Source organism: Copadichromis virginalis, linkage group LG9 (genome assembly GCF_057382275.1).
Source record: "Copadichromis virginalis isolate Kocher_CV1m ecotype Utaka linkage group LG9, C_Virginalis_male_GT1.1, whole genome shotgun sequence".
In the NCBI taxonomy this organism is placed as follows: domain Eukaryota; kingdom Metazoa; phylum Chordata; class Actinopteri; order Cichliformes; family Cichlidae; genus Copadichromis; species Copadichromis virginalis.
Genome location: NC_140626.1, coordinates 6,104,463 through 6,132,459, shown reverse-complemented (window position 1 = coordinate 6,132,459; position 27,997 = coordinate 6,104,463). Strand labels below are relative to the sequence as shown.

The 27,997-nt window shown below is 40.5% G+C and overlaps 1 protein-coding gene across 6 annotated transcripts; it reads right to left on the bottom strand.

Annotated features, from left to right (window-relative positions):
• Window positions 1-255: 255 nt before the first annotated feature.
• On the bottom strand, window positions 256-27,488 carry LOC146701179 (band 4.1-like protein 3). Of its 6 annotated transcripts, XM_085467495.1 has the most exons (24): window positions 27,406-27,488; window positions 23,669-23,759; window positions 23,417-23,590; window positions 23,149-23,253; window positions 23,035-23,077; window positions 22,885-22,960; window positions 22,672-22,793; window positions 22,484-22,580; window positions 22,314-22,401; window positions 17,976-18,128; window positions 16,072-16,169; window positions 15,695-15,870; window positions 14,224-14,307; window positions 13,479-13,583; window positions 13,250-13,377; window positions 11,835-11,882; window positions 11,715-11,744; window positions 11,426-11,602; window positions 10,006-10,056; window positions 5,975-6,070; window positions 4,003-4,080; window positions 2,366-2,464; window positions 1,960-2,040; window positions 256-959 (listed from the first exon to the last, which is right to left on the bottom strand). In XM_085467495.1, exons 2-24 carry the CDS (start codon window positions 23,747-23,749, stop codon window positions 954-956), a joined length of 2,196 nt encoding a protein of 731 aa, XP_085323621.1. In that variant the 5' UTR covers window positions 23,750-23,759; window positions 27,406-27,488; the 3' UTR covers window positions 256-953. The 6 variants fall into 6 exon arrangements, with proteins under 6 accessions (XP_085323621.1, XP_085323622.1, XP_085323618.1 ...); XM_085467496.1 differs by lacking the exon at window positions 10,006-10,056; XM_085467492.1 differs by lacking the exon at window positions 14,224-14,307 and having other exon boundaries at window positions 9,820-10,242.
• Window positions 27,489-27,997: the final 509 nt, after the last annotated feature.

Below are 27,997 nucleotides of genomic sequence, written 5' to 3'. Positions count from 1 at the left end.
ACAGCATGAGCAGTGCCATTGGCCGACCTTAGCTTTCACAACTTTTAAACGATGCAATAGGAAACCTTTCTTTGGTTCACCATTTCTGATCTATGGAGACTGCATCATTTGTATACAGTATCATTTGAAGGATTTAGCCGCTGAATTGGGACACGTCTGTCTCTTATACGTTGGTAAACTTTCACAAAGAGGTGATGGTCAGTTTGATACCAGGGAAGCAGAAGTCTCTAATGCAACAGAGAAAGTAGTCGGTAATCAGGGGCTGTGATCAGTTTGTAATTTAATAAATAAATGGATACAGAAATCAAAAACACACACACATGAATGATTCATCGTCATTTTCGTGGAAGGTTTAGCGAATGGCACATTACTATTGCATTATGGGTAAATTCAAAGCAGAGTTTTAGCTGTTTTTTCTTGTTAGACAGGAAACTGTTTTGATCAGCTGGTGATAGTACGCATCAAGTTTCTCAACAGGTAAAGCTCGAAGCACTATCTTTCAGATGTCAGGCTAAATGTTTTGAAAAGCTGCTGTCTCCCAACAATAGAGGAGCAAGCACACCTGAGTCAGCTAGCCAATCAGATGCCCACCTTAGAGTGTTGGGGAATGAGATGTGGGGGAAGGCTTATATAAGTAAATGCTTCAGAAGCTGATTCATAGTGAAGGTCCAGTGTAGGTTGTCTGTTGCTATGGAAACACGTCTTTCTCTCCCATCTCTGCGCTGCATGTGAAACTTTCAGTTAAATCTACTCATCTAGTCACACTATCGAACTAATGCTAACTCAGCCATTGGTTCCACCCCCTGTGAGATAGGCAGGCGATGCTGTATATATGTGTGTCCATGCATGAATGTGTGTCCAAATCCTCAGTTCATCCATGCTCGGTGGATGCTGCAGCCAACAGTTTTGTTTCTGGCAATGCACTCTATACTAAACCCCTTGGGCGTCCAGATTCAGTCCTGAAAATGAGACAGAAGGAGCAGTGAGACACACTGTAGTTCTAAGATTCCATGGCATTATTCTCAGAACAGACCCTGAGACTGATATTTACAGTGTGGAGACATTTTTATTCTTAGATTATCACTCTGATCATGTCTATGCTAAGCTAGTTAAGAAAAGAGCAGACTGATGTTAAGTGCATGCTAGCATAGCTTAGTATGTTAGGAAAGTGTAGCTCTGTAGCATTGTGCTGTGTGATCAAACTGCATATTTCAGAGTGGCCTTTTATTGTGGGCAGTCTAAGGAAGCGGTCTCCAACCTTTTTTGCGCCACGGACCGGTTTATGCCCGACAATATTTTCATGGACCGGCCTTTAAGGTGTCGCGGATAAATACAACAAAATAAAACTAGTACCGGTACCAGAAAAAAGAAAATTTATTCATAACACACGTGAAAAGACCAAGGAAAATAGAGTAAACGATAAAAACGATAACAAAATCACGCTGAAAACCGATAAAAACCCTGAAAACTATACATTTCACACCTGAGCCTCAACTCTCGCGGCCCGGTACCAGTCCGAGGCCCGGGGGTTGGGGACCGCTGGTCTAAGGCACACGATATTCATGCTGTCTAATCAGCACCTTGACATGCCACACCTGTGAGGTGGGATGGATTATCTCGGCAAACGAGAAGTTCTCACTACCACAGATTTAGACAGATTTGTGAACAATATTTGATAGTAATGGGTCCTTTGTGTATGTAGAAAATGTTTCAGATCTTTAAGTTCAGCTCGTGAAAAATCGGAGCAAAAACAAAAGTGTTGCGTTTATATTTTTGTTCAGTGTAAGACATGCATGTTAGGTGATTCCAAATTGGTTGCAAATGTTGTGGTTAATTGCTTAAAGTGCATAAAATAAAATGCTCTGTGAATGAAGCTTGCCGTTTTTTTAAACTTTTTAACAACCCTTCTGTCCTCATCCCTTGAACAGACCATTACAGAAACAACAACATTCAAGCTACCTGGTTGTGGTCAACTTCTGTATCTCCAGAAATCACAATCCTCTTTTCTATTCTGGTTTCAGAAATCCCCCCTTTTGCCATCTGAAGAAGAAAAGGGAGAAACATCCGAATTCAGTCAAGCGTCTTTATCTTTCATATATGTCTTCTATGCCTTTTCTCAGCTTTTTAATGCTGTTTGTAAACCCTTAATAGTTTCAACAAACCTTTTCAGCCATGACAATATTACCATGGTTTGCAGTGGGATTTCTTAGGTTATGGTTTTACCATGGTGACACGTGTGGGGCTCATGTAGTAGCAGTAGTGCTCCCATAGTTATCATGTCATTTTGTTGATGGGTGTGTGGTGGTATTGCCATGGCAGTAATGTAAATCTTGCGTATTATGGTGGTACCTTGGTCCTGTGTTACCTTGGTGATGTGAGTGGTGGTAGTGGTGTTGGAGGTCTCGGTAGTGTAGCTGTGTGAGCTCAGCAGCAGACCAGCAGGAGTATCAGATTCTACTTGGCTCTGAAACAAGTATGAACATCAGCCAATGAGGAAGAGTAATAACCAAATACCAGCACATTTTTGTACTGATGAAAAATAAATGTTGAGGATAAAACACAGGATGTCAGTCTGGGGAAAAATATTTATGTATCCATCTATTTCTGGTACTACTCATTAACTACACATCTTTTGATTGATTAAACTACGCAGTAAACTTTTACATCACTTCAAAGTAATCCTCTGAATTCTTTTCACCTAATTAAATAGTACAAACTGACCTCTTAAACTAAACACTTAGTCTTCCTCATTCCCAGAGTGTTTATCTTCCTAATCAATGTTGCCTCTTAAAAGAGGCAAAATTGAACCCTTTACAGCCAGCACCAGCACTGGTTAAGACATCCTGAGGTCTCAAACTGAGTGTTCTTGCCTTTATCATCTTAATATTCTGAAACAGGTAATGCTGAGCTAAAAGGGGGTCTAGTTCTTAGCCAATGGTCATACTCTAGTTTACAAATTAATGAATTTTGTCTTCACAAACTAGCCACTGAGCCCATAAAGTCACCAGGAATAAATAAAATTACTAACATTAAGAAGCAAGAGAGCCGAGGGAGGTTTTCCCACAAACCTCTTTAAAACCACTCATAAACCTTTTGCAGTCGAATGAGATGTTGCTTGGTCTCCATATTGACTTCCCTTTCAAGACTCAGAAGCTATGCCCATCTGATATACAATCTATGTTTTAAGCAAAATTAGGAAAACGGGAAAGTCGGCCTAGAGTTTGAAAATATATCAAACTCTCGTCTGACTGACATAATATTTCGATGTATTCATGTGAACAGAGGGTAGATTAGATTTTAAGGAAGAAATGGGCCAAAGGTCACTGGGTCAGGTGGGGTAGGTGCAGTTTCAGGGTGGTGAAATGGGGCAAGGGTAACTAGTATAGGAGTCGCAGATGCCATTTGGGCAAGTGTCTCAGGTGTTACCTCCTGTAGTGGTTTGAACTCATCGTCATCCCTGTGGGCAGATGGTTGCATCTGATGGGCCAAGTGCCTGGATGTGGGATGGAGTAAAGAGGGCGGAGGGGAGTTTTCTTCAAACTGCCACCCTCCTTCATCTTCCTGTGAGTCGTCTGAGTCTTCGTTGTCAGTGTAATGCAGAGTCCCAGGTGTTTGAGAGTCCAGGACAGAGCTAGCTTGCTCCTGTTCACAAAAGCTAACTGCTATCTTGTTGTTAATGTTATCCTGATTAGTGTCATTAGCGTTGGGGGCCTGAGTCTCTCTGACTGCAGCTTCGATGGCCTCCTCCACTGCTGCCTGTACCAGCACACTGACGGCATCCTCACTAATCTCACTAGCATTGTCATCGCTAGCCTGGCTGCTGGGCTCGTAGCTAATATCATCATCATCATCATCATCATCATCATCATCATCACTTGTTGGACTATTAGCCCGACCATCATTAAAACTGTCACAGGCCCATTGCTGTGTGCTATCGTCAACACCTGCTGGGTTGGCTGGTAGATTACTAAAGGGCATGCCCACATGACTTTCTTTTGCTACCTTTTGCTGGTCCACCATTGCCTCGTCCTCGTCATGTGGCTCTGTCACCAGCATTATTGTCTCCACCTTCTCTGAAGTCTGAAAAACGAAGTGAAATCACAGAACATTAGGTGATTATTTTAACAAGTGATGTCTCCTTGATGAGAGTGCTGCACATGTGTGTCATTCTGCTGCAAACCGATTTGAAGGACTGATGTAAATGGCAGTTCTTTGTGAATTGAATTGAACTGACCTTCTCGAAATACAGAGGTTAAGCAATATTTGGTGATTATTCATAGAGTAGGAAATGGAAATGACCCCACCAGAGTCCAAATGCTGGTGGTGCTGGAGATGGCATGACATGGACATAACAGGTTAGCTATGGCATAATATATGAAAAGAGTATCGACATAACTAACTGAAAGGAGTATGGTGTAGAAAGGACGGAAAGCTGTTGAAGGCCAGGAAATAGAACAGAAAGCCTACGATGAAGGTTTGGTAAACAACTGCCTGCCAGTTACCCCAGTACCCCTCAAAACATGTCCACAGCACTATATGTGTGTAGAATTTCACCAGCTATAAAACAGCAAGGACCAGAACTTTAAATCTGTGCATAAACCTTTTTCAAATGAAACTGTGACCAGCAGATTGGGTACTGAGGAGCCTCGACTGAGTAAGTGACACACATGACTTTACTTGCTTACATTTAAATTATGTGCCTCTGATATTAGTTTTGAACAACCACGCGCCACTGCCAGCTAATTTTATCAGTGAGATGGACTGTACACTAAAGTGTGATGCAGTAAAAATCTGAATATGGGCAAGCTGGAAAAGATGACCTGTTAAACAGGGTTGTTGTTTGCAGTGTGGAAACACAAGTTTGTGAAAGTGAGATCAGAGAATGAGGCGATGTAGGATTTTGAAATTTACAACATAGGTCCATCTTCTAAAAGTCTCAGATGAATTTGAATTTTAGTGACCTCGACCTCATGGTGAAGGTTCTTTCAGGTACATGCACTAGAAATCTTAGACCAGTTCAAATCCTGGTGACCTTGTCACCTCAATTTACGTATTTCTTTCCCAGAGCTGTGAGACCATTTTATGGTCTTTAACAGCACAATTACAATTCTTACATAAAAATAAGTCATGCATGGTCTAATAACAACAAACCTTTGTCATAGTCCACGTATCAAAAGAGCTACAAACAGGTGATCTTTTAATTCATTTGCTGGAACGTGAACACTGAGATGAAAAATGTATTCTTGAATTCTTTATAATTAGACTCTTAATCAGTGCTAGTTATGTGTTAAGCTCGAACTAGTTAAACTGTGCACTTCAGGATCTGAGGATTTTAAATTAATTTATTTTACTTATAATATTTTTGTGAATATGTAGCCTTGAAAATGAAAGGACAGCTTAGAATAACCAGAAACCACTGAGGTGAGTATGATGGGTGAAGCAGCTGCTACAGGGTCATGGAGCAGATCGGTATCAGGGTTGTTCTTTATGATCTTGCTAGAGGATGCAGGGGAGTGTGGATGTCTTGCAGGGATGTCATAACAGCCTGGAGGACATGAATCAGATCAGTACTTTTGGTGAAGGGACAAGGAGAACCCATGCTCTGCTTATGTCCTTAGTGTTAGAACTCGGACCAATAATTGTGGCAATGGAGGGTTCTTGAGAAGCTGAGATGATTTGTTGCTCAGAATGCACAAACCTGGAGACTGAGACTAGCTTTTGAAACTGTAAAGCATTGAGATGGGATGCTGGATTTCTTTTACTGGCTGAGAGAAGCTGCAGTGAGGAGAACTGATTGTAGGTTTGACAAGATGCAGTGCTGGTTCTCATACATAAGAACACTGAGATTAAATCCACAGAGAAAAGAGACTTATTAACTCACAGAAGGCAGGCAATAAAATACCTGAAAGAGGAGTTAAAGAGCCAGACAAAAATACAACTGGACAACAAGGAAGACAGCTAGTGAAAAAGGCACCTTGAGCAGGTCGTGTTCTCTGAAGGTTTGTTGCTCTCTGGCTGATTTCAGCAGAGCTGTCAGCTCAGGAGACATATCATCAAATGTAGGTTTAGGCTGCACATATCAAACACACAAAAAACAACAGTTACAGTGAAAACAAAGAAGAAACTTGTAATTAAAAGTCTCAAAATAAAACTCCAGCCATGCAGGGGACACTGTGGAGCCATGGTGGGCTTATTTAAAATAGCCTTGAATTATGTTGATATTTTCCTATCTAAAGCCTCCTTGTCTTCCTGCCTCAGTTTCCAAAATGCATCCGGAGGAGAGGACCTTGATGGAGGAGCTTTGGGTAAGAATGTACAAGTATGTCTTTGTTAATTATAATACCACTGTTAGTGGTATTATAACAAGGTGGAAGCAGCTGGCAATGACAGCAACTCTGTTTTAAAGCAAAATCAGAGATTCTCATAGTGCACAGAGGTCGCCAACTCTCTGCAGAGACAACTAGTACAGACTTCCAAACTTTATGTGGCCTTCAGATTAGCTCAAGAACAGTTCATAGAGAGCTTAATGGACTCTCTAGAGTACCAGATGGAGTGGTGTAAAGTGCATGGTCTCTGGAGTTACAAATCACACTTCTCCATCTGACAATTTCAACTGATGAGTCTGAGTTTGGCGTTTGGCAGATGCGTTTATGGTGTGGGGTTGTTTTTCAGGTGTTGGGCTCGACCCCTCTTCTTAAGTAACTCTTCAGACATTTTGGACAATTTCATGTTCCCACCTTTATGGGAACAGTTTTTGGATGGCTTGTTCCAGCATGATTGTGTGATTGGCCACACAATGATCACCCTTGATGTGATCATTGTGTGGCCATAGCTCTCCATTTTGTGGTTGGTCACTAGTATGCTTGATTTACTGAACTTTTTGGATTAAAGTAACTTGTTGTGGTATAGGGCCGCTTGTATGTGACTGTTTGTGTGGTGGAGACACGCCCACACAGGCACCTTCAGGAGGAGGCCCTGCTAGGGCCGTAACAACCAGTAAACAATGCAAGGTTCACAGAGCCATGGATGAGTGATTTTGGTGTGGAGGGACTTGAACGGCCTGCACAAAGTCCTGAGCTCAACACGACAGAACAACATGAATTAAAGTGGAGACTACAAGACAGTCTTTCTCATCCAGCATCAGTGTCTGACCTCACAAATGCACTTTTGGAATAATGGTGAGAAATTCCCATAAACACATTCCTAAATCTTTTGGAAATCCCTTTTAGAAGCCAGGCTGACACAATGTCAGAACTCTGCTGAGCCAAGTATTCCTTTAGCCTTAACTCATGTAAAACAGCTAACTCATATGCAGAGGAATTTTATTTGAAGAGTTACAGTTTCAGAGCTCATCACAGCACAGAAACAGCTTTAGTGAAGGTTAAAATGATCTTCTTATGGCCTCTGACAGTGGAGTCATCTCTGTGCTTGTCCTGCTAGACCTCAGTGCAGCATTTGATACTGCAGACCATAATATATCATTACAGCGATTAGAGCATACTGTAGTCAATATCTCTGAAATTAGAAACATCCTGTGTCAGAGTGATGTTAGGCAGTCTTTTAGGCTAGACTACTGTAATTGATTATTAACAGGATTTCTTAAAACATCCTTAAAAAGTCTTCAGTTGATTCAAAAAGCTTCAGCAAGAAAACTGACAGACTGGCTTACTTGTGGTTGCTATATTAAGGCTTATAGAAAATATTAAATTTCCTTTAAAAGAACATGAAACAGAGTTTGTCCTGAAGATCTATATTTCTTAATGATGCTCATTTGGTAAATAGACTGGTTCTTATATAGTGCTTTTCTACTCTTCTGAGCACTCAAAGCGCTTTACACAAGCACATTTTTTCTAGGTGCTTTCTAAGTAACATTCACACACACTCACACTCCGATGGATGCATCGGAGAGCAATTTGGGGTTAGTATTTTCCCCAAGGATTTTGGCATGCACACTAGGGGAAGCCAGGAATCGAACCACCAACCTTCCGATCAGTAGATTACCTGCTCTACCACCTGAGCTACAGCCACCCCTTTGGGAAAGTTCACAATATAGTAAACTGTAATGTCAACTAGACACTGGGGTGGTGTAGAGCAAGCCATCTATTAATTGAAAAGCTGGTGGCAAATATCCTTGGGTAAGTTATTAACACCAAGTTGCTCTTATTCATCCATTAAAGTGTGAATTGGTAAATGTAAATGTTAGAACTTATACATAAAAACAAATGCTGTTGTGAATGGGTGAATGAGGGATGTTGTACAAAGTGCTTTGAGTGCTCAGGTAGAGTAGAAAAGAGCTGCATAACAACCAGTCCAATCATTATTTACATTAATAAACAATGAAACAAAAACAAGACAATCCCCACCTAACTAGTTCTTTCTCTTCCAGTCTTCATCATCTCCCCTCAGTTCTAAGCACTCCTCATGAGGCTTCTTAAACAACAACGTTACAGGATTAACAATTAGTTTTGACTTTTAAATAAAAGGATTACGGGTAACTTCAGAATCCCTAAGTTTGCTTAAGAATAAGTCCAATTTGCTCTAAGAGAAAAGTGTCTTTGGCTCAGGGTTGGATACTTTTTTTGTTCCAACTGAATTAATTGATCAGTAGTGGTTCTCTTATCAAAGTGTGCCATGGCAACACCAGTGGAACTGAGCCACTTTGGTGACAAGGTTAAACTTGCATTTACCTTGCTAAACTTCTAATCCTGCTTTGTGGTACAGGCCTCATGAAGTACTGAGACAACTTATTATGAAATCTCTCATTGTGGTGGATTTGTGACTTGCTGTCTCTTTGCTTACACCTCGCATGGACAGGAATGTTAATAAAAAGGCAGCAGCTTCCAACAAAGTAAAAAAGCATTACAAAGTCAAAGTAACCAACCAAAACAGAAGTGAAAAATAGCAGTAAAATGGAGTTAAGCCACACCCCCAAGCTCACGAAGGATAAATAAACAACAACAAACAGAAGAAAACAACTTGAAAGATCAGCTTCCTGTTTTCCATTTTGATCAAAGGAGAAGACACAAAATGGTTTCTGGGAGGAGGTGAAGCAAGAAGCTGGGCAGAGTTTAAACTGAACACTGCAGCTCACAGGTGCCGCTTCCTGGAGAAGAAGGAAACCCAATCAAAAACAGAGAAGGACCAGCACCACTAGATTGGATAAGCTCTGTTGTGATTGATTGCTACATACTCACTGACCATCTATGGCAGACAATGAAATAGGATGAAAGCACTATAAAAACAGTAATATCAACAAGTCACACTTTTCCATTTAAGTTTTATAATTTAGAAGATTTGTCAGCATCAGGACATCGTCGCACATTTCTTTTAGATGGGTAGATGAACCTGCTGGAATCATGTAATCTTTAAATAAGAAAAACTTTTGGTTTTTTAAAACTACCTGTCAGCAACAAGACCGTCTAAGACACACATTACGTGGAAATCAGCTAATGCCACAAAAGATGCAAAACAACCAGTCACAACAGAGCAGAACATCCATTATGATCTAATCCAGCATCAATTGTGATTAAAATCCTGTAATCAATTTTTTCTGATGGAAAATCAACTTTTCTGCAGCATCTCCTTTTCAGACCACCAGGAGACCTAGTTCACCAGGTGGAGATCCTGGTCTCCTGATACTCTGGTCCCTCAGATATCTACAGTCTTTTGGAGCTCAAGACATTCAGTTTGAACTAGCTCAGACGAGCCAGTGTTAAGCCACGCTTCCTGTGTCAGTGCTGCAGAGGTTAACATTTTGCTGCCAGGTTGTTGTTTTCATGCTTGTTTTCATGCTGACCACCAACCAACCAATCAGCATACCACTGCTGCCATGAAAGGTGATTTCCTGCCAGAGATGGGGCTTAGCTTGTCCAGTGAGGATGTAGGGGTGGCAGGGAAGGACTTCACAGAGACTCTGGCCCCACAGAAGTCGAGACCTTCAGCCACACTAATCATTTGTCTGTTGTCAACAGCTGGCAGGTCCGAAGGTGAAGTCGGAGTCTTTACCTCAGGGATGGCAATCAGCGGTCCCTCTGTGATGTCATCGTCAGCAGTGAGCTGTGAAATGTGTTGAACTTGTTGGCAGGGTTTGACACTTGCTGTTGTCATGGTAGCATCAGAGCTGTCATCCATGATCGTCATGGTAAAAACCCTGCCAGAGACTGTGCAGTAAGTCTGCCCCACTGTGTAGCTCTTCTTTTTGAATGGCCGAGGAGGAGCTTGGTTTGTCATGAACCCGCCCTCCTGGAGCGCACAGGTAAGCAATATTAAATAAGCACAGACTCAGCAAGAAATCATGTGACATACGAGACCAGTTTCCTGAGCGCAAAAGAAAGATATAGCCATCATGACAGCAATAATCCAGTCATTTTGGACTTTAAAGCATAACACCTGATTTGGTTGCTGCCATATTTCTTTGTTTTTCCTTTGTTTGATTGTTGCTAGAAGTTACTATGTTTTGTTGAGAGGATGTAGTGGTTAGATGTAGTGTTATAAACAAATAATATAAACAATACAAGCTTCATACATACTGTAAATGGCATGAGTGCTACTGGCTAACTAGTGCTAAATTACAGACTAATAAAACAGTAGAATTTCATTCTCTGAAACTATAGTGAAACTGGTTGGGCTGTAACACAATACACAAATCCAGTGGGAAGGCCCAGTTTCATGACTCAAAGTAGCAGCGGTGAAGCCAGACAGATGCAGATCAGCTCTGTCTGCCTGTGTGAATGTTGACGGGCAAGATACTGAACGCCATCTTTCTCACCAAGGCTTATTCAAAGTTTATTTGATATTACATTGAGGTTTTATTCAAGTTCCACCAGTTTCAGCTTAAATTCTACTGTTGTTGAGCTGAAGAGCAACTAAACTTCTAGGAAGTTTCTACTGATCGTAAGGGTCATAAATTAATCAGCTTTGAGATACAGATCAATATTTCCCGTTTATAACTGTCAACAGGAGGTAACAACAAGCACATAGACATGTGACCTGTAGATCTATTTTCACCTCCTGCTATTGGGGGTTTTCCTCGGGGCTGGTTAACTTGGGCCCATGAAGAATTTTCAAAACTATTGAGACAGTCTAAATGTCTGCAACCCCGACATCTGAAAGATAAGATTGGGATTCGTTTTCTTATCAACATGCTAACAGCAAATTGGGATAATGGCACCGGCTCCTGTAGTGCAACACTTTTATGCAAGTGAGCACAGCTTTACACACACATTACCAAAAAAAAGGTACCTGAAAAAAAAAACAGTTTAACTTCAAAGATGTGTATTGTAAATATTCAACCCACAAACTGTGGCAATGTACTACATCACAATTAATGGAAAAAATTCCAAGTCACAGCACTGAAACAACATTTACCAACTGCAGGTGTCTGTGAACCCAATGCCACAAGATAACCCATCCATGACTGTCTCACCTCATCGGGCTCCAGAGGTTCAATCATTGGGGAGTCATCGACCCTTCGGAGAGGTGACGAGGCCAGACGCTTCTCCCACTCTGTCATTCCTCCTCCTTCTCCTTCTCCTCCCTCTAAAAAGGAGCGTCTGAGGGCGCTGATGGTGCTCTGAGGTTTCTGCATCTCCTCAGGACTACCCTAAAGACAGGGCAGAGAGGGGGGGGGGGGGGGGTGTAAGATGAGACAGAAGACATCAGTGAGGACAGAAGAGGGATCAACACATGTGAAGAAAAAATAGTTCAGGTGTTACCTGAGTTTTCAAATCTTCATCTTGGTCAGACTGTCAGATAGATAGGTAGGCAGAGAGACAGGTTATGTTAACAAGTCTTTCCACAATGGAATTATTAACCATACGATCACAGATGTGTACCTCAGTAGCTGTCAGGTCTTCGTCCACAGCAGTATCAGTTAGCTCAGTCTGAACAAGAAAAAGTAAGTAAGCAAAAAACCCCAAAAACGTTTAAGTTGAATTATCAGTGCAAATATAACCTCCAGATCAAAACCAGTTAGTTCGCCTTCTGCTGTGAAATGAAGTGTGGTAGGATCTGAAATAGTTTCAAAGAGCAACTTGCAGGTTTGGGACCTCAGAGGGAAAATTAAGCAATGAGGCAAAAATGCACATATTGAAATAATCCTTTTAAAGTTGTTTTTGTAGCAGAGTTTCTGTCCACCTCTAAAATCAGCTTGACTGCAACAGGAGAGAGAGTAGCTGATGAGGTCGATATCAGCAATAGGAAATGGGTTTTTGTTAAACTGTGTCTCTCACCCACCCATGACACTAGTGAAAGAACTACACCAGCTATTAGTATCATACAGTTCTGGCTTCTAAATTCTAATCAAGGCTTCTTACATCCAGGAACTTAAATTAACCGCGCATGTATTTCTTTCATGACTGAAAGAAAGTCCTTTCTTCCCCTGCACAAACCACCAAATAACTCTCTTGCAAACCATGTAAAATGCATGTGTTCACTTCCAAACTGATTCCTAACAAATATTATATGCAAATAAAGAGAATCTTTTGCCTGCAAGCTGCTCTTTAACCGAGGATTCAAATGGTAAAAACATCTACTTTTGTAAAAACTAAATATAAAGTTGAGCACATAGAGAACTTCAGTAGGAATGTCAGATTATTATTACGTTTGTATTATATGTATTTTTCTGATTTTACCAGCTGCTGGGAGTAACACAAACTTGATTTAATGAGAAGGATGGCACCTGTATGGGGTTAACACACCATTTTAAATGTTTGTGGGCCTTCATGGTTTCATGGTTCTGGATGATTTTGACCCAGCATTTTTAGTTTCTTGGATTTTGCTACTATTCTGTATCCTATATTTCAGTTTAATTCTGGTTAAGAGTTTAGTGTAGGTTTTGTTCAGTGTCTGTGCCTGTTGTGTTTCCTGTTTTACTTTGAAAGTCCGTGTCTCATGTCAGTGTGTCTAGTTTTGCTTCCCTTGCCTCGTTAAGTTTGATTTCTCCCAGCTGTATTTAAGCCCTGTGTTGCGTTGCACTCACATTATTGTTTCGTGTTTCTGTTTGTTTCCCAGTTTCTAAGTTCCTGTCCCCAGTTTAGTGTTTGAAGGTTTTGGTTTATTTTGTAAAGATTATTTCCCATGAAGAATTTGTTTTCCCAGGATTAAAGCTGTGTTTAAGGTGGATCGGGGTGTAGGTGGGTCCTACACCCTACCTGCCACACAGCACAACATCAAACATGGGGCCCAAAATCTAGTTTTTCACACAGCAATAGAAAACTGGTCAGATTGGGTTGACAGGTGAGACAATTACTTTGGTGTCTATTTTCTGAGGAGTGAGAGTACTCTGCTGTGAAATCTCTGTTTCTTTGTTTTCCTCTTCCTCTTCCTCCTCCTCTTGCTCCATTTCATTCACATTCTCCACTTCCTGCACCTCCTCAACTAGGGTGACATAGGAAAAAAAGAGAAGTTTGGGCAAGGTCTTAGATAATTTGACAGATTAAGTATCTGGTTCAAGATCAACCACAGACATTGTTTCTTACCTTGAACTTCACTGCTCTCTTCCATTCTCTTCTCAGGTGTTACTGTTGTGATGAGGTCACTGATGGCGATGGCTTTAGATGCTCCATACAGCCCAGAACCCATATCTATATACACACACAGAAGTGCACCAGCCCTAATGTCATCACAATAACATCAACAGGTACAACAGTAAAGACAACAACCACTATGATGCTCATTCAAGCTGTGTTTGTTCTCATCAGCAGCAAAGCATCACGACTTCTCTGTCAGAGTAATGGCACACTCAGCCAATTAACAGCTCAGGGTGCATGCACAGTAGCCTGGGCCAATCAGCATTCAGAACCACCACCAAGCCATGACCGCATATTATTTTGAATATCATGGCTCATTGAGCTCTGTTAGCTGTGTGGTTAATGGGGCTAATAACTAGTGTCAACATAACCGTGCACTGAGACTGATAAATTCTGTCAGATAATTATCTGGACATCAAAATATTGGCAACAGGTTTATTTGAGCGATGTGGTTGTTTAACCTTACATGTGACAAACATGTAATAGTCTTGCATTCTGCTGAAAACAGGATGCAAGTCTGAGGGCATGTGAGCAGAATGAACAGAAATGTACAGCTGTTATCAGGTGTATCGGAGTGAAGCAGAGTAACCAAGTACACGGCATTCCTGAACAAGCTGAATAAAGCGATCGGAGCCCAGTCACAGAGCAGTACCACAGCAGCCAGTAGCAGTGCAACTGCAGTATTGAGCACTACCTGTGTGAGTGCCACCATTGACTTTTGGGGAAGCTGTGATGGCTTGAGAGACAATCGGAGAGGAGGTAGGTCCAGTCTGTGAAGCTGAGAACCAATCACAAACTGGTCAAATACTGAGGAAGAATGAACTAATCAGTCAGTGCTGAACCTAAACATAAGGCTAATGGGTTAGTGAGGTATGCTAAACCTAGAGTCAGAGTTCTTAGCATCAGGATGGTTGCTTGTTTTCAACCTGGCTAGAACTGTAGAGTAACCTATGCTGAACAAGTTTATCTTTATGCAGGTTTATAATGGCTCTTTTTTCGTTGTTGTTGGGAGTATATAGGAAACAAAAACAGGATATAAATACAATAATATACCCCCATTTAAACCAAAAAAAGCAAAAAAGATTTTCTCCTGGACTGTACATACAAATTACACTTAAAATTATGCAGTAGGCATAGAGCCAGTACCTAACAGTCTTCTTCATATAATTCATTTCAGTCTGATTGAAAGAGCGCCAATTCACAGCAGCTGTTGACTCAATGTCCCACAATACTGGAGAGAAAACTCCAAAGAACAGACAATCCTATGTGAGCAAGTACTTGGTGACAGTGTGGAGGACGAACTCCCTTTTAACTGTCCGAACCAGGAAGGGCAGCCATTTGTCACAAACAGTTGTGAGGTAAGGGGAAAGTTAAGAGGGGGGAAAAGTATAGGTAGTAAGCATAAAACAGAGTTTATGGTAGAGAGAAGACAAACTCACAATACAATGCAACAATGAAACCCATTATTCCAAATGACTTGTGCTGGTCATGAGCAGTTTGCTACTGGATTGAGCAAAGGATGTGTTCACATGGTGAAATTTGACTGTGGCTCACTGCATTTGTGCGACAATTGGAAAGAAAGAATGACATGGAGCATACACACATAGAAAACATAGACACAAACCTTGGTTCAGTTACTTAACCAGCTGTCAGCACAGTGCATACTACTCCACACAGAACTTTGATAATACTGCTCAAGTCATTTTGACTTTGCTGAGCTAGCTAACACAAAAACATATCCATATGTTTTTGTTATGTGGCTTCACAAAAATCCAGTAACCAAGATTACAATTAATACTTATAAAACAGCGAGTACCACATTCATATAAATGGACAATGTTGGTACAACATTAAAAAATATGGACTGACCTAGTTGGCCTTGGAAAGAAAAACAAACTCATAGTTCAAATTCCCCATTCCTCCTTTGTAGTACAGGTCTAGTACTCGGAATATTCCAGTAAATACAAGGAAAAATTTGACTTCCAAACTTGGTACAGTTGGATGCACTATTGCCACTAGTATTACTACTTGGACCAGTATGATACAGCTAGAGCTATAGTGACCAGTTCTCTCATTGCAAACTGTTTACAATGCGCAATACTAATAACCCATATTAACCCTGTTAGCACTCTGGGAAACATAACTGATGCAGAATTCACGAGTACCTCCATCTAAACTGCGGCTCAACATGCTCCTCTTGCTGATACATCGTGGGAAATGCGGTGCTGGTCTGGATATCTGAGCACTGGCTCTGCGACTCTGAATCTGAGTCCGACCGCTGTAACGAAACTTTGAACCCAGAGTCAGGAACTTCTTAGGAGTTTCTTCTGGTGATAATAGCCTGAGAGAGGAGAGACACACAGGGAAGAGAATAAGATGGAGATGAGCAAGGGGAGATGAGATGAGGAGAATTTGAAAAACAAGCACACAGACAGGGTGGAGGGCAGACCAGAGAGAAGTAAGGAGACAAAAGATGGCTGTCACAAAACTGATCGCATGATTTCTGAAACAAACCACACGTTGTGACATGATCTTGACTGACCTGAAAAAGGAGTGATGTTCCACACACACCTTCCAGAGTCTCTTAGCAGCTCTATGGTTGAACAGCTTAAAACCAATGGTGGACTCAAACTGCTCGAACTGAAGACGGGGAGAGACAGATTATTTATCAACATCTTAGCTTTAAAATAAACCCATCAGTAGGTGTCACTCTCGCACATCCTATACCAATATCACTAAACTAAATTCAGACACATTTTGAATGTGATGTCTGAATAAGGTGGGGTGTTTCTGGTTTACAAGCCTCTACAACATTCTTGCAGGTCTGGAGCAGTAACTCTGGACGGGGAGACTGGAGGCGGGGTTCCTCTTTTCAGGAAAGAGGCCCAGAGAATGTGTTCCAAATTTCAGGGGATCATACGTCTTAGTCTCCCTGGAATAATCTGTGCCAGGGTCTCAGGGAGGAGTGTCCGTCCATCAGTTGTAGTGATTAAGAGCAATGGGTGTGGACCAGCTCTTGACCTTACTCAAGTGTGCACGGGAGTTCAGCAGTGGCTGATGGACTCTGCCAGAGCTGCTCTTTGTCAAAGATTCTCTTTGTAATTTTTATGGAAAGAATTTCTGTGTCCAGCCAAGCAGCAGAGGATGGTCTTAACCATGGTCTGTGGTCTAGTCTTCATATGATGAACTTCAATTAGCAGTGAAGTGGTGTGTATCTGAATATAAACCACACTGGTGAGAAACATCCAAGATTAAGGCCCTGGTCCTCAGATAGAAAACGGTTCCACGCCCACTCTGGGTTTGGAGTGAGTGGAAGAGTTTTATCATTTTCAGCTCTTTTTTTTTGTGAGGTGGGAAGAGTGGAGGGCGGTATTGACAGACAGAAGGATCTGCAGTAATGTGAACACTCTAATCTGCTGTTGTGGTGTGTGACCTGGCGTCCACATATGTGGACATCACATTTTGGGTTATTTAGACCAAAATACTCAATTTTGCTCTGCAAGGGCCTGATATCCTTTTACGAGGACATTATACTGCTACTGTTCTATCAAAATTTTAAACGAATATCCTCATATGTGGCTCTTATTTTTCTTAAAAACAAAAATAAGGTAAAAAAAAAAAAAAGCTGGTAATTCTTTGTTTTTGCATTCATCGGGCCTCAATATGCCCAAATATCAAAGAGAAATTAAAAATGCATGCTGTGGAAAAGTTCAGGTCTTAGGAGGTTAAATCAAAACTTTTGATTTACTGGTTGATCTACGTTCCAGTGTTCACCTATGGTGACAAACCAATAAGCTGATACAAGCAATGTAAACAAGTTTTCTTTGAAGTGTGTCTGTGCTTAGCAATAGGATGAGCAGCTCAGCCACACTTGTTTATTTGTAACCAGGTTAAAAGTGACTCCCACATTGCGCACTGTGCAAACAGTTTCACTCAGGATTTAGAGTCCACTGTAATACAGACACAGCACTAGAGAAGTTTATGAATGACCTAATTCTTTTTAAGCAGGAATACGCAGCATGTTTATTTTGCCACTCCCTGAATTTTTTCAATCTTTGAAAATTATGTTTTTTGCTCATTAATAATAATAATAAGTTTTATTTGAAAGCGCCTTTCAAAACACTCAAATTATTATGTTTATGTTTTTTGCTAATTATGAGACGTAACCAAATGCTATCAACTCAAGACCATTTATTTTAGAAAACTGTTGTAAAATAATGAGGAAACAGTCTACACCTGGATATGAAATGGCTTCTCATTCAGTGGTCAAACTATGCTTGAGCATTTTGCAGGGACTAAGTAACATTACAGAAACATTACGCTGCTGAAGTATAGCATAAGGGTCAGTGTAACATAGATATATCAACATAGATGTATCATAATACTCTGTTTAACAGTGAGTGAAATAAAGCCACCTTGTGGCCAGTCATCAATGTGTGTTCTTACCTCTCCTGGTCGGATCTTGATGTAGAAGTTGTTTCTTTTGTACGAAATCTTCAGGATCTTTGGCCACGAGAACCTGTTGATCCTCAGTCTATCTCTGTAGACCAGCAGACCACTATTGCACACACCCAGCATAATGGCCACACCCTCTGAGTCCTGCACAAATACACAAAAACACCCAAACTAACACAGAACTCTCCAGTCATGTTTATCATTGTAGATGGCTCCTAAAACCAAGAAAGGGTTTTAAAATATTTTCGGGCACTTAAATTGGGATTGAAATAACACTTTTGGGAGAAATGAATCGTGCTTATTTGGGAAGCTATTTGAAGCAGTAGCTAAACATCTTTCTAAGTCAATTCCAGCAGTCTGTATTACATGAAGATGCAGCATCACCAGTTTGATTAAAAAAAAAAAAAAACAAAGCTTAGAAAATTTGCTTATTTGGTTTTTTCAATGTTTTTAGAGGTTCTTATGAAGCCGCTGTTATTTTCCTTTTCGGTGCAGGTCTGAATCTGAGTTGAGCTGTTGAAATCTGCGGTTCTCAGTTTCTGTTGAAACTATATCGCTCAAAACTTCTTTAGACTGCAGTTCTATCTGGACACATGAGAGATTTAAACTGTGATTACAGCTCTGAGAGAATCAGAATATCAAGTGTTACATTAGACAAGCAGCCTCAGTTTTCTCAGTTGCGTCTTTTAATCAGCACTACTTGATGCTTAAAATGGGAGCATGGGGGTGGATTTAAGGCTTACTGTGAAGTCAGGAGCTGTTTATGAATAACTAACTCTACACAAAAACAGTAACATCCAGATGGAAATGTTTGGATTAACACACACATACACATTTAAAATACAACCACATATAAACACGCCTACACACAGGAAAGAGTCTTACCTCTGACTTAGCTGAAGACAGGCAAACAAAGCCGCTTCCTATCATCTACTCCATTCAGACAGACAGACAGATGACAAACAAATAAAAAAACAAACAAACCAAAAAACCGAGCAACAACAGAACAGCTGGTCTAAAGTTATACCAGTTTTATACCATTACAACACCATTGTACATAAAAACATTAAAGGGTAATGCTACCGTCCCTGCAAGCGCTAACCATCAGTGTTTAGCTTACTGTCATTCAGTGCAAGCAAGTTTCTTCATCTTTGTGGTGCTCTTTGTTTAAATGAAGCTGCTCACTGATCACATGTACATGCGCCACTTATAGCATGTTTCCATCAAACAGGATATCTTAGACAGGTGCACCTATCTCCTACGGAGCATAATAACACCACGGCAGCAAAGATTTAAGTAATGACTTCAATGATATTTAACAACTGGAAAAATACAACAGCGCGGGAGTGACGACTTTGTCTCTTACAGCCCGCAAAATTCTGATTTTGTGAAGCACGTCATTTCATTTTACACGTTATAAATTTACAAAAGAGAATTCACAGACGTTGCAGCCTTGCTGGAGAAAAAAGTGGTTCTCTCTGTTTGTCAAATGGTTAATAACTGAATACAGCAAAAAGGTAAAATGAATTATCAGCATGTGCATGGACTTCTGTGCAAATTCACATCCAGTCTGCAACACGATTTTATTAACAACCAGTCACACAATTTCTTACTTAACTTACCAAACAACGTACTAAGCCTAAAGGCCCTTCCACAATTCAATTCAATTCAATTCAATTTTATTTATATAGCGCCAAATCACAACAAGAGTCGCCTCAAGTAGAGTTACTGGGAGAGTTTTCTTAAGTTTTTTTTAGAAATGTATAGACTAAAACTCTCTGAGAAGATTCTTTGAATGTTTGTGTACACAGATACATTTGAGCCATAGACCTTGGCCAGTATGTCCAGTCATTTTTCAGTTTTTTGCCTCATCTTCATATTTGAATCCACTAATTCTCCACCCTCAGCTTCAGAAGTGTGCTCTTGTTCAGATGCTCTGCCTTTACTTCTATGCAATATTAGGCAGTGTCAGTGTTTAGCAGTCATTGGCTACTAAATTTTTATTTATTTTCCTATAAGTGTTTGCAACATATGAGATCCTTGCTATCGTTCTCCATTATATCAAAGAAACATGTAAAAAATAAAATAAAATAATGTAAATGGTAAAGTGGTAAAGTCAAGGGGGAAAAAGGCCTGTTGTTCTTGCATTAAGATTGGCTGGACACCCATTGAGTGGAATAGGTCCCAGCCCCTCTGCAATCCTGAAATAGATAAGCAACTATGAAAATGGATTGATGTATGAATGACTCAGGAGAACTAAGTAAGTCGAGATGGATTCAATCATCCAAGATAAGTGCACATGCTCGTGTCTTATAATAAATCCTGGAAACCATGATCAACAATTCTGTGATTGCAGGATTTGAGCTTTGCCTCAGCAAAGCACAAACTCCGTGGGAAATAGGATGAATCATGGTAAAGGTGGCATAAAAAAACAAAGGCAAAAACGAGAAAATTGGGGTGACAAAAAGTAACAATAAGATGAAAACATAGTCATTATATAATTGGAATTAATTACATTTAATGGCATTTTCCTCTATAGCACAACAAGTATAAACTGCTGAAAGAAAGGGAATGTCATAAGTTTTTTTTTTTTCTGGTAACATGGTGAGGATATTACAGCTCAAGCACCTGGTTTTTTTTTTGTTTTCATATGAAGTTGGCTTGTGTTTTTCCTTTACACATACAAAGTGATGAAAAATCTGCACAGGCCGACAGTTGTTCTGCCTGGAGCAAGGCCTGTTGTCCCAAAGGAGCTATGGAGGAGACAAAAGCTGGAGCTAAATGGAGAGCTAAGAGGAGCATATGTCATCATGGGGATTGTACACTCACATTTCCTGCACTGTGGTGTGACCTTTTTTTTTTTTAACAGAGAGTTAATCTGAAGAAATGTGGAGGGATGGCACTAGCAGATAAACGTGGTATAATTCCAGACAAGTGCGGCAAAGTGATTACTCTGTGGCCTGAATATTGAACTGCTAGCTGTAGGATGCAGCCATATTACTTGCTGTGGGAATTTTCTCCTGTCATTGCTCTGGCTGTTTGAATTCAGTTTGAATCAATATACTGGTTAGATTCCTCCATCAACTGGACATAGAGGTCATCTCCAAAATCCTCCAAAACTGTAGCTGCACTAAATGGTAACACACACGCACACACACGGCAAAATGACACAAAATGCAGAGAATGACATCCATTCTTCAAAAATGTCATTCTGTGATGTGTGTTTCATACACAGTGAATCAGTGGAAAACAGCCTTGATGGAAAAACCATTACTGTCAACAAATATGCACACACATGCATACAAACACACTCACATGTAATTGACTCTTGACAGGAACTGGGCCATCCATATTGATCAGATTGTTGGGTCCAGAAACCAAAACACACTGTGTGCTTTCATATGTTCATTCAAGGACGAACACAGTCTGAGCACATTTAATAATCGTGGGGTCAGGATAAAGAAGACGAACAGCGCTTCAATCTAGTCGAGTCTGACAACTGACATCAGTTAAAATTAACGGTCGAAGCCTCTGGATCCTAGCTTGGCTACCAGTAGTTAAATCTGTCATTTTCTTTCACATATACATGTTTTGTTCAGTGAAATCAATAAGTGCTTTGCACCTGACCTGGGAATCAGCTGATTTTACACTGCTTAAAACATTAAATAACCACTTTGAAAACATATCAAATCTCAATATAAAAAATAAAGCATGCTGGTTGTCAGTTACTGATAAGGCCTGGGTAATGTGTTGGGAATGAAAGGATCAGCCTGCAGAGGCCTGAATTCAAAGACACCAGGAAAATCAAATTCTGTCACATAAGCTCAGGATGAACCAGCTCTCATCTGTGAAAAGCTAATACCAGCGGTGGCCCTGCCAGTTCTGGTATTCTGTGGGAAATGCCAGTCTCCATGGTACCGGGCAGTGAGGACTAGAGGACGTCGGGCCGCCCTCGTGACAGCCTCACCCTTTAAGAAAATGCTTTCTAAAGACCTGAACGAATCATGAATTGCTGTATCACTACAACATCTATTAAGAATATAATGTTGACACCTGTGTATTTATGAACTGCTGGAGTCGTTCCATTTCATTTGTAAATGCTTCATAATGCATAGCTAGTCCTTGTCACACTAAATAACTGGTAGCTGCCTGAATTATCTATGACTTGCAATATTGCTAAGTATTTAAAATGCCTCAATTTTATCTGTGTGCAGGTGGAAACATGCAGGTTTGGTATAGATTACCGATCACTATTGTGATGATTTAGGGTAGAAACTAAGTTGTTGCCATTTTTTAAATAACAGGGCTTACTGTCAACAGTGTCTTTACCTTTGCATGATGGAGGTCGACTCCATACATGGAAAGTTTCTTTACATTTTCCAGGAAATGCATCTCTGCTTCAGCTGGAGTCATTCCTCTAAAAACACAGTCATACACTTAAAAATTTTGCTGCTCTGAATATTGACACCGTTTAGAAAAAAATATGTGCGGTGAACAACCTGTAGGTTTTGTGCAGCTCTGTGATCTTCTCTTCCATTTCTTTAGTTTGATTCGGAGCAAAGCACAATTCACTGATGTAGTCTGCACCACAGTCATCTGAAATATGTAAACAGACGCACGAGCGGTCAGAGTGAGAGAGAAATGTGGACAGAGAGGTCACAGTAGTATAATAGGGCAGAGTGAGTACCGGGATCATAGTCTCCAAGCTCTGATTGGACTGTGTAGGAGCCGAGGATGGTGTGAGTTGCAAACGAACAAGGAAGACGACCAGAAACTATATCCTGTCTGAGCTGGAGACACAGGAAGTACCTGAAGGCAGAAAAAATTATCAGCGTCATCATACATGGAAACAAGTGAGACATGCACTATAAAGCTTTGATTGACAGGTGTGTGAGCCTACCTGGTGATGTCCTCAGACAGCTGTGCAGGATCAGGAGGGTAAAACTTCACATTAAAAGAGAAGTTCCAGGGAACACCTGTGAGACACACAGCGATGAGTTGTATAACACACAGGGTTAACCTGCCCAACTTGCTGTGGGACCATACTGACCTCTGACCTGCTTCTTCATCTCCTTTCCTGGATCCAACCAGTTCTGCAATGAAAAGGTCAGAGGTTAGAAAGACAGGTGGAAGACAGTAAACAGATGGACGGGTGGACAGGTACCTTGTTATTGTCAGCATCTCTGAAGGACAAAGCGAAGTAGTCTCTCTCTAGCAGGTTTATGTGTTCACAAACCTTCTCAAACAGCTGCAGACCTCGAGCTCGTTTCTAAGCACAGACAGAAATAGCTCAGTGATTTTACTGTTTGTCATTTTGGGCTCTCTCCCTCCTGATTGTTATTTCTGTTGTGATTTATATCTTTTATCGGTACTCCATCTGTCTTCACTCTTTCCTCATCTCCATGCCCCTTTACACGAACAAGCCATCTCACCTCCACGGTGCAGGTGAACATGGAGCCATCTAGCAGGGTCACTCTGGCCTGCATTGTTCTAAAGCTCAGTGGGTTTCTAGCAGGAGAGCGAGCAATCCAGCTGCTTGACGACAGGTTACTGGCTGAGTCCTCTGCCAAGGAGCCCTGAGCTTGGGACACCCCACCCTTCTCACCCTAAGGAAGCAGGAAGTGATGTCACAGCAGTATTGATCTCATGATGTTTACTGATCCTTCTATCCTTTGTGTTTTTACCTGTTTCGGTGTGGAGTGGTTGGCAGCTTCAGGGAAAGACTCCGCCTCTGTGGGCTGGGCTTCACCTAGCTCTGTCGTCATGGTGAGTCACCTGCCATATATTAATAACATGGTTACCATAGAGTTTTGTGGTGTTAAAGCACGAGAAAACACTGTCTGAATGTCACATAAACGCTGGGTTCAGATATAGTAGTAATAAACATTATAATGTGGTTGAAAGGAGTAGAAAAGGACCAAATAACTGCTGGCTCAATTTTTTTTTTTAAAAGGTAAATGATAAGCTGTGTATGTGACACACTGCATTTAGCAGTATTTTCACACTTTAACAATAAAGCATCAAAACGTCACAAGTTCAAATATTGGTGATGTAGGATAACCAGTCAGTGTTTTCACCAAAGATATTTTATTTACAGTCACAAGAGAAACAAGTAAACCTGATTCAAACACAAAGTTTGAATTTGATTGAATAATACCCGATTATTCTGTCTCATCAAACTGAACAGCCTGACCCCCATCCAGCTGTCAGGTGATGGTTTGCCATGGCAACATGAGGGAGCGGAGGGAGGGATTAAGGCTAAAATACAAGCTGATGTAAAGTGGTTTGGAGTCTGACAGACAATGGCGATGATGTTGTTGTTTTTTTTTATTCATTGCTTTTATCACATCCATAGAGTCCATAAAATTACTGTGTTAACTGGCTTGCACAGAGTGCATGAAACTGTGTCCTAAATCAATATTCAAACTTAATAATAACTTGAACCAAACTAAACCAGAATTAGTTCAGACTGGATTGAGGTTATTACTGAACTGTTCAGGGTCAAGTTGTTCTTCAGTACGATAACAGAAATTACACACATCATGTTTCCTGTAGGTACTCTGTATTCTGCACTGGGAGCGCACAAATACACTCCAGGCACCGCTCAAGCTCCTGCCCTTTTGGCCTCTTATTTCATAAGTGCCTTTTTTTAGTTTCTATTTCAATGTTTTGATATTAAATTTGGCTCATGGAATCAGTTTCTAAACAAAATGTCTGTTTTTGCATCTTGTGAAGTCCTTGTGGATCCTCTTCACTATATCACACAAATGTAGAAAATAATATTTGAATGTAATTACATGAAAAACTAACTTTGTCCCATGGTCAAAACATTTGGCCCCCGATGATGTGCAAATACTTGGACGTTAGAAATGTTGTGATCAGTGGCAGGTGCAAGAATACATCAAAGTGTGTGCAAGTCCATGAGAAATGAGCAGTAGCATGTATTAAAACGTGAGTATTAATTAAATACAATGATAAACATTTCTGAAGCTAGACAGAAATGCATCAGTTTGTGCAATGATGCACCAACTACTTTGGATCATTTGTGAATATTACCACACATGCATAAGGACAGTCTGAACATTGAGTGAGTATATAAAGCTAGCTCCAAGTACTCGTCATTTAATATGTTCACATATTCGCTTTCTGCTGTTTATCTGGGAAGCAGCTCCCAAATGACCAAGCTCCTCACGTTACCTCTAATCCTGAGCCCAGGCACTCTTTCAGCCCTTCTCATTATTTCGATTACTACACAGAGCTTGTTGAGAGTAAGAATGTAAATCAACGGGTAAATTGACAGTCTCACTTTTGTACCTAGCTTGCTCTTCACCACAACAAACAGATACAGAGTCTGCACCACTGCGCGTCAGTCTTCTGTCATCTGCCACTCAAATCTCCCCACACTCGTAGCCAAACTTCTCTACCCTTTTCCAACTGAGAAACCTTGCCAAAGACTTCTCCCTAATAATCACCCAAGTCACTTCTAATTTAGATGCAAATGACCCAAGTGCAAGCTGGAGGTTATTGCTTGATGAAGCCAACAAAACCACATCATTGGCAAAAAACAGAGATGAGATCCTGAGGCCACCTTTGAAAAACTCAGGACGAAATCTCATCCAACCACAGGCACTGCCACTAAGGAGTTGTTTAACTACCTCAGGGATCTTTGGGAGGCTGTGGATTAGATGATAGTGAGTCATCTACTAGTTGGAAGGTCAGTAAATTGATTTGAGTTGACTCGATTCGAGTTGTGCTAAATGACAAAGACTCATTCGGTCTAATGAAAACATGTTGGAAATCTGTCTGCATTTACAAATTACATAGCAGTTGTTTCCAAACCTTCAACAGTCTCTCTGAGAGTGAGTGCAGTCTGTCAGTCAGGCTGCAGCTGAGAGGTTGCCTCCTATCGCCTTACAATCAGAGGTGCTTGTTAGTTTTGCATTAGTTATGCAAAACATTGCCCACAACAATGACATAAGCCCAAACATGTCTGAGACCAAGAGCAGCAGGTCTCAAGGTAAAAAGGTCATGTTAGTAATGTTTTTCATACAAAGCTTTTCTGCACTTTTCTCTATACTTCGTCTACATAAGAGAGCACCTTAAGGTTCAGTATTGTGCCCAAGGGTACTTTGGCATGGAGACTGAAGCAACCAGCGATCAGGGTCAGTACATGACAGCCACCCACCAAAAAAAAGGGGTTGGTCTAAAAATACTATGCAAGAACAAGGTAACATGGTGGGAAAGGTGGTTTTAAAGTAACCGTTTAAAAAGAAAATAAACCTAGATGCAACATCTCAGGTAGAAAATATTCTTCAGTTTCTGAAGAGTTAAGTTACTTTATGTATTGTTAATGTGTTAAAATAGTTATGGTACATTTTTACTTAAATTTTCCAGCACCTGGGATATTTTAGTGCTTACATTTGACCTGCGCTTTATTGCACCTGCATCCTGACAAATTTACTCATCGAGTTAGGTAGTCTGTCATCAGTGAACTTATTGGAAAAGACAGAAAATGCCCTTCTTTTTGTTTGCACTGATCCTGCTGCCTGCACTCACTGATAAGACATGTTTCAGTTTTTCTTTTTCTATATTATCAAAAATATCATTACATCAAATTTACCTGAATATCATGATAAAACTTTACAGCCATAACTAAGTAACATTAGTTAATAAATAAAATAGTTTCTGAAGCTAATGAGCAAGGCTCATTCCCCATGACACATTAGAAAAACTAAACAGTCTCGAGTATAATGATTTACTTTATAATGCATACCTGCACACCTTATCTAAATTGCAGAGTTGGGGGTGTAGCAGCTATTGTATGGTGACAGCTGTCTTTAATATTGACGTTGGTCCCTGACACAAAGAGAAGAGAATTTTTTTTTAAAAGCACTTCAGTCCAACACAGTCATTAACCATGACCTCGCAAATAAATACATCATTTAGTTTACTGGGTTCATTAGAGGTCACCTTTATAGCAGAGCTGTTGCACTAAATTCGAATAGTTTACACAGACCGGTGTACCTAATAAAGTGACAGATTTTCACAATATCAGCTGATTCATCGAATCTGCTGCCAGCATCCAAGGACCCACAGACACAGAGCCTAAACCGGGTTTGTTTAATATATCACATTCATTCTGGATCAATTACTGGTGTAATTTCATATAAAAAGATTTTTTATATCCTACGGCGGTTTTTCCGGTGGACGAGACTGTCCCGGCGTGTTTGAGTCTTTGTGGTCCTGCAGCAGGAAACAAACACACACCCTGAGCTGCAGTGTGATGAAGTACTAATGATGCTCCTTCGCGCCGTCTCTCTTATCATCGATAACAAACTGCTCATGGCTTCAGTCACTGATCACTGAACAGTAATCGCTATTCTTTCTCCCGCTCTTAAGTAAATCATCCCGTCATCTTTACCTGTCCTGAGCAGGACGCTTGCCCTCTTCCTCCCGGTAACGGACAGCTTTTTTTCCTGATCACGTCATCTCTCACTACGACACACCGTGTCGCCGTGGCGAACCGCTGACGTCAGGACGCAAGGTGCTTTCAGATGTAATTTGTTTTTTAAATAAAGATGAAAACAGTGTTACGCTGAAGAGTACGGACCCCCAAGAGTGCCAAAATAAAATAACTAAATACACCATTAGCCCTTTATTTTCCAAGATTCATACAATCCTAATATCATCCATTTTAACCATTTTAATTTTCTATATAACCCGAAATGGTAAATAAAAGGTTAAGAAATTGGTTAAACGTGTTGTTAATTAATTAAAATTGAAAATGAATAACTAATTGATTAAAAGCATCATTTTTATTTTAAAAAGATGTAAAATTATTTCGCCTTTTAATTCTTATATATGGTCCCCGTGCTGCAGCGCTTCTTGGATTTATTTTTATCTGACAACCTCACCCATCGCTCTGCAGTTGCTCTTCCTTGGGTGTTTCTCAATACCAGCTACAAAGAGTTTGTACTCGCTACTTCCTGCTTGGAAAGTGCACTCAGGAGTGC